Source organism: Ursus maritimus, unplaced genomic scaffold, assembly GCF_017311325.1.
Source record: "Ursus maritimus isolate PB19 unplaced genomic scaffold, ASM1731132v1 scaffold_33, whole genome shotgun sequence".
Classification (NCBI taxonomy): Eukaryota; Metazoa; Chordata; class Mammalia; order Carnivora; family Ursidae; genus Ursus; species Ursus maritimus.
The window spans coordinates 18,824,172-18,829,967 of NW_024425897.1; the positions used below are offsets into that span (position 1 = coordinate 18,824,172).

At 59.2% G+C, this 5,796-nt stretch overlaps 1 protein-coding gene across 2 annotated transcripts in view; it reads left to right on the top strand.

The window, feature by feature from the left end:
* The first annotated feature begins 5,253 nt into the window (after nt 1–5,253).
* The window catches only part of TBX3 (T-box transcription factor 3), a 12,975-nt gene continuing 12,432 nt past the window's right edge, over nt 5,254–5,796 (top strand). For both annotated transcript variants that reach the window (XM_040619890.1, XM_040619891.1), the window contains exon 1: nt 5,254–5,743. In XM_040619890.1, coding sequence (XP_040475824.1) covers nt 5,355–5,743 — 389 coding nt within the window. In that variant the 5' untranslated portion in view covers nt 5,254–5,354. The remainder of the gene's footprint in view (nt 5,744–5,796) is intronic.

Below are 5,796 nucleotides of genomic sequence, written 5' to 3' on the forward strand. Positions count from 1 at the left end.
GTGTGTCCAGTGAATGCAAAGCTCCAGCAGGAAAATCTAGCTTCCCTGGTCTATGCAGAGATCCTCCACTGGGTTCAGAACTGCATACAGCAGAGTCAAGGCTTGGGGTAGCACCAGAGTGCTAATGTGGGGAGGAGGGTGCTAGCAGCATTTCGCAGCAGGAATCACAAACACAAAGTCCCCGGGGTGTGGGGGTGGGATCCGCGGTAAGAAAATCAAGTCCCCAGTTAGCAGAATGGAGAGCCCAGGAGGATGGGAGCCCTAAAGCAGACACTTAGTTTCAAAGCTGGTCAATTAAAAAAAGGGGGGGCTAGATCCAAAGTGGGGGGCGGGGGGATTGAGCAGAAAGAGGGAACCATCGCTACACTGCCAGGCGACCAGAGAGCCCCTCCCCAGTAAAAGTTTATGTATTGACCGACCACCCTAGGAAACTTCTTAATTAGGCCTCAGACCCCTGGAGAAACACGGATGTCCTTATGTCAACAGAGTTTCCAATTTAGCGACACCTCGGACTGAAAAAAGCTGGGCGGCCAACGGGGGTGAAAGTTTAAGAGGGAATAAGCGTGTAATAGTCCCTCGCCAGACCTCACACATGCTGAAGGGAATATTTACAGCAAACTTGCCAAAGTAAACCACCCCGCCTACCCACCATCCTTTCCCCCTCCTCCCCCCCTTTTTTTGTAAACTGCAGATAAACACTATTCGGTCACCAAAGGGTCGGTTGGTCCCCTTTCTAGTTTGAGGCAGGCCGTGCCATGGGGAAAAGTAGGATCCAGCAGAGGCTTCCTGGGCGATTCCGCAGCCAGGCTGGCTTCTCTGCTGCCGTGGCCTGGGTGTTGGCTTGGTTTCACGTTTGTGTGTCTGTATAGGAAATTTGTTCTGAGTCTGCTCTGCCCCTTCCCCACTTTACCATCTGCTCTCACACACACACACACACACACACACACACACACACACACACACCTCGCTTGGCCTTAAACACTGTAGGCATTACAGATACGGAGAGTTGGGTTTTTTTAATTAAAAAAAAAATCAGGCCTGCAAAAAGGTGCGGGAATATCTGGGGGACATCAGAAGTTCCGTGGGTCCCCTGAGATCCAAAGTTGAGCCCCCCTGCTCCCTTCTCCCGCCCGCTCCTCAGACTCTGCCGAGGGGCAGACTCATTCAATGTTTCCCGAATGTCTTTTGTTGAGCGCAGCGGCGGGCAGAGACTATGGAGGGGGTCTGCAAACAGAGAGAGAGAGAGAGAGAGAGAGAGAAGGCCGTGTAGACCCCGCGCCTGGAGCTTAAAGCCGCCGGCCGGGGGGCGCGCAAAAGTTGTGCGTTCCCCCGGCTGCCAGGCCTGGCACAAGTCTCCAGAAGGCGCTGGCCAATGTTTCACCCGAATGCGATGGCCACCAGGCCGCTTTTGTTTGTTCGCAAATTAATCACCCAGCGCACGGCCGGCGCCAGAGTGGGTTTATCACCCACCGGGAGGGGGGCGCGACGGCCCCGCAGAGACAAAGAGGAGTTCGCACCTTCCCGCTTTTGATCCCGAGTTACCGCGGCCTCCCTGCAGAATACGAGCCTCCTGGGGCCGAGTCTGGGAGGTCAGTCATAATTGGCGGAAGTTTGCAGACCATTAGCAAGACGTGGACATTTTCGAATCAGAACCCCGCAAACTTTCCTCTCTTCCCTCCCACCCCTTGCAAGCAAGAATAGGAGTGAGGATATGGAGTGGCAACTGGGGTGACCCCGGGGTTAAGTTAGAGCTGCGGGCAAAAACAGGCATCTGAGGGAGGGGGCGGTGTGAGGGCCAGAGATCCAGCTCGGTCCACTCTGGGGCCAAAGGCAAGTCGAGATATTTACAAGCGAAATTAGCAAGCTCCCTTCCCAGGTCCGAGGCTGAAGGGAGGCCCGGAAGCGGAGGACCTGGTGAAAATGTCTCTCTCCCGAGCATCTGGACGCTTGGGGCACCGAGAGACTAAGGAGGGGGGTCAGTCGCATTCTGCCAGCAGAACTGCTTTCCTTCCACTCGGAGCGGCCGGGCAGAGATTGGCTGGCGAGTGCAGGCAAAACCAGATCGCGGGGATTTGGGGCCGCTCCTGAAAGTGCCGCGGCGCTGCCCCGGGGCTCAGGCGGCGAGCAATGTGGGGGAGGGGGGTGAGTTTGGGCCTCCAGAGACTCGTGAAACCCTGCGGTGACCTCGGTGGACGGCGTAAGGAGGGGGAAGGCCTGGCCTCTCGCACCCTCCAGGATCGGGCCGCTAAGGACGGGGGATGGGGGGGGCGTTGTGAGCCGACACCCTGGGCCCCCGCCGCCTCTTCTTTTTCTCTCTTTCTCTCTTCTCAACCACCGGCAGAGAGACCCCGAGAGGACGCCAGAGAAAGACAGGCCGAAAGGGAAAGAAAGGGGCGAGATGGCGAGCCAGACGGAGTTCGAAGAACCACTCCATTCTCTCTGGTGACTTAAGGGAATTCTCAGCGCTGGCGCCAAGCGCTCTTAACCATGTGCGTCAAAAATGCGAGGCTGGAAAAGCTTGTCGCCTCAAAAGTTCCGCCCCTATCTCGAGGCGGTTGCCCACAAAAGAAGTGCATTTTCACCCTCCACTTTCTCCCATTTCGGAGTCTGGGGGCTGGGGGCTTGGGGGTCCACAAGGCAAACTAAGGAAGGTTCTGGCTGTCCACACACACACACACACACACACACACACACACACACACACACACCAAGCCTTGGGTTTCTTAACCCCCTAGGCCCCAAAACCAGCCCTTTCTCCTTTCCTTTCCACTCGAGGAAGCTCTCAACTCAGGAAGGGTATAAAAGAACATTCTCCCCAAGATTTCCCTCCATCTAAGCAGGGACGCCCAACTCACTGCCTCGCCCCCAAAGCGAGAAATGTGGGTTTGGGGAATCCTGTGACCCAGACAGGGACCTGCGGTAACGGATATCATTTCGGCGACAGGTCTGATTCGTAAGTTACCTCCCTCGCCTTCACCCTGAGCTGAAGCCCCCACCCTACCTGAACTGCACCAGTCACCTCGCCTCTGGGGTGGGGGCGTATCACGGTTTGTTTTACAAATTCACCCCCGACTTCTGGTGAGATAAGTCCCCGGGTGCACGGAGAGATAAGTGCGATGCCTGGAGAAGATACTAGGAGGGCGCACCTCCCCCGACCAGCTCGCCCCTGGCCGGGTAGGTGAGGGCAGCGGCTCCGCGGGGGCAGGCCCAGAACCTAGTCCCTCGCTGCGCTCCTTCTGTCCCGGTCTCCATTCTCTGCTCTACACTCACGCACACATTCAGGTGGAACTCGGGGAGCCCGGATTCAGATAGAAGACAAGACCTAAAAGAGCTGGTAAATGCATTTCCGAAAAATCCCCGAGTCCGCCTCCCCGGGGGAGCGCAGCCAGGGCCCGCGGCGCAGGCTGTGTACGTGTTTGCGTGTACGTGTTTTCCCGCGGGTGGCTGGGTCCCAGGGTGCTGGCGCGTGTCGGCGCGCAGGAGCGCCGGGGTGTTTGGGTCTCCGCCCACAGTCTCGGGTGCCGCCCGAGGAAGCGGGCGGCCCCCGGCACGCGTGTGTCCCGGGAGCCCACGAGCCCCGATGCCGGGAGTCCGGCGCTGAGAGCCACCCGAGCTCGGGAGCCCTTTAGCGGCGGCCGGGCGGAGCTTGGCTCCACGTGGGGCTGGAGAGCGCGCAAGCCCGGAGTCTCGGCGCTCGCCTCTCCACCGCCACCGCCTTTTGTGGCGCCCGGCGGCGGAATAGCAGCTCACGGGGGACTCGGCCGTCCGCCTGGCTCTCCCAGGGCCATGGCGAGAGGGTGAGCCGCACAGAGAAGCGGCGGCGGCGGCCGGAGAGGCGAGGCGAGCCGAGCGCGCGAGAGGCGAGCGCCCCTGCCCGGCGCCTGGCGCGCTCTCCGCCTTCCTGGCCCTGCTCGCTCGCTCCCTCCTCCTCCCCCTTCCTCCCGGGCCCTGCCTCCTCCCTTGATCCCGGGCTGGATGACTGAGGCATTTCAGACGTGGGCTGAGCCAGCGCCGGCGAGCGAGCTCTGGGGCTGCAGCGATCTCTCGATAAGCCACCTAGAGGCGACTCTGCGCGCGCTCCCCAGTGGCTCCCCGCCCTCCCTCTGATCATGTTGACATATTCACAGGACAGGCAGTAGTACCGATGCGGCGCTGCGACGTTACAGTTTCCGACACCTTCTTTTTATAACTCGGCTCTATCCCTCAGCACTCGACCTGTGAAAACCACGCCTATGCAGCAACACAATTGGTCCGAAAGCGTCAAAGAGCCAATCAAGAGGCCTCCGGCTCCCCACAGCCCACAGCAGAGCCCGACCTTCTAGAGCCGCCGAGCAGACGCCCGGGGAATTCTAGAGGCGGAGGAGGGTGGCGCGGAGCTCTCGCTCGCTCGCTCTCGCTCCCTCCCTCTCCTCGCGCTCCCTCTCCCACTCCGTCCCTTTCTCTCTCTCCTGTTTCTCTCTCTCACTCTCTCCCTCTCTCTCTCCCCCTCTCCCCTTTTCAGTCCCCCCCCATCCTCCCTGCCCTGCGCGTCTGGACGCAGATTAGGAAACGATTTCGCTCACGTTTTAGGACAAGGAAGACAGGCGCGGGAGGAGAGCACGGCAAGACTCGGATTGCAACCCAGACACCCTCCGGAGGCTCGGAGCAGAGGAAGGAGGAGGAGGGCGAACGGAAGCCAGTTTGCAGTTCAAGTTTTGATAGCGCTGGTAGAAGAGAGCTTAAATCAGAGAGTTGTTTTTTTTTTTTTTTTTTTTTTTTTTTTTTTTTTTTAAGGCGAGAGACTTTTCCGCTCTCTCGCTCACTGGTGAAGCCGGGTCTAGCGCAACTGCAGACGCCTCCAGCGAGAAAGAGGGAGAGGAAGACAGACGGGGGGGGGGCGGGGAAGAAGAAGGAGAAGAAAAGGTAAAAAGTCTCCGAGTGGAGCCGTTCGCATTTGCAACAAAGAACTGGGGGCTGGGGAGCGATTCCCGGGACCAGGGGCTGCCGTGTCTATTTCGGCGAAGCAGCGGGGCTCGGGCACCGGTGAGACCCTGCTCGCTCCTCTCGCCCGTGAAACCGACTTCCAGGAGCGGCTTTTTGAAAAACGCAAGGCACAAGGACAGTCACCCAAGCGACCATGTCTCCTGGTTTCTCGCCTTGCCCTCTTTAAAAGCGGCATCCCCCCTCCCCAAAAGACACTTTTCCTCCCCCTTCCCTAGGGTGCTTGAGTGTTGATTTTCTCCCTTTTTCCTTTCTTTCCTTTTTTTTTTTTTTTCCTTTTTCAAACTATGTGCTGCTGTTAAAAACCAAAAACAAAACCAAACAGCAGCTGCGGACTTGTCCCCGGCTGGAGCCCAGCGCCCCGCCTGGAGTGGATGAGCCTCTCCATGAGAGATCCGGTAATTCCTGGGACAAGCATGGCCTACCATCCGTTCCTACCTCACCGGGCGCCGGACTTCGCCATGAGCGCGGTGCTGGGTCACCAGCCGCCCTTCTTCCCCGCGCTGACGCTGCCTCCCAACGGCGCCGCGGCGCTCTCGCTGCCGGGCGCCCTGGCCAAGCCGATCATGGATCAATTGGTGGGGGCGGCCGAGACCGGCATCCCTTTCTCGTCCCTGGGGCCCCAGGCGCATCTGAGGCCTCTGAAGACCATGGAGCCCGAAGAAGAGGTGGAGGATGACCCCAAGGTGCACCTCGAGGCCAAAGAACTTTGGGATCAGTTCCACAAGCGGGGCACCGAGATGGTCATTACCAAGTCGGGAAGGTAAGCCAAGAGCAGGGTCCCCTCCCCCCAAGCTGTTGGAGGTCCCCCCCCCC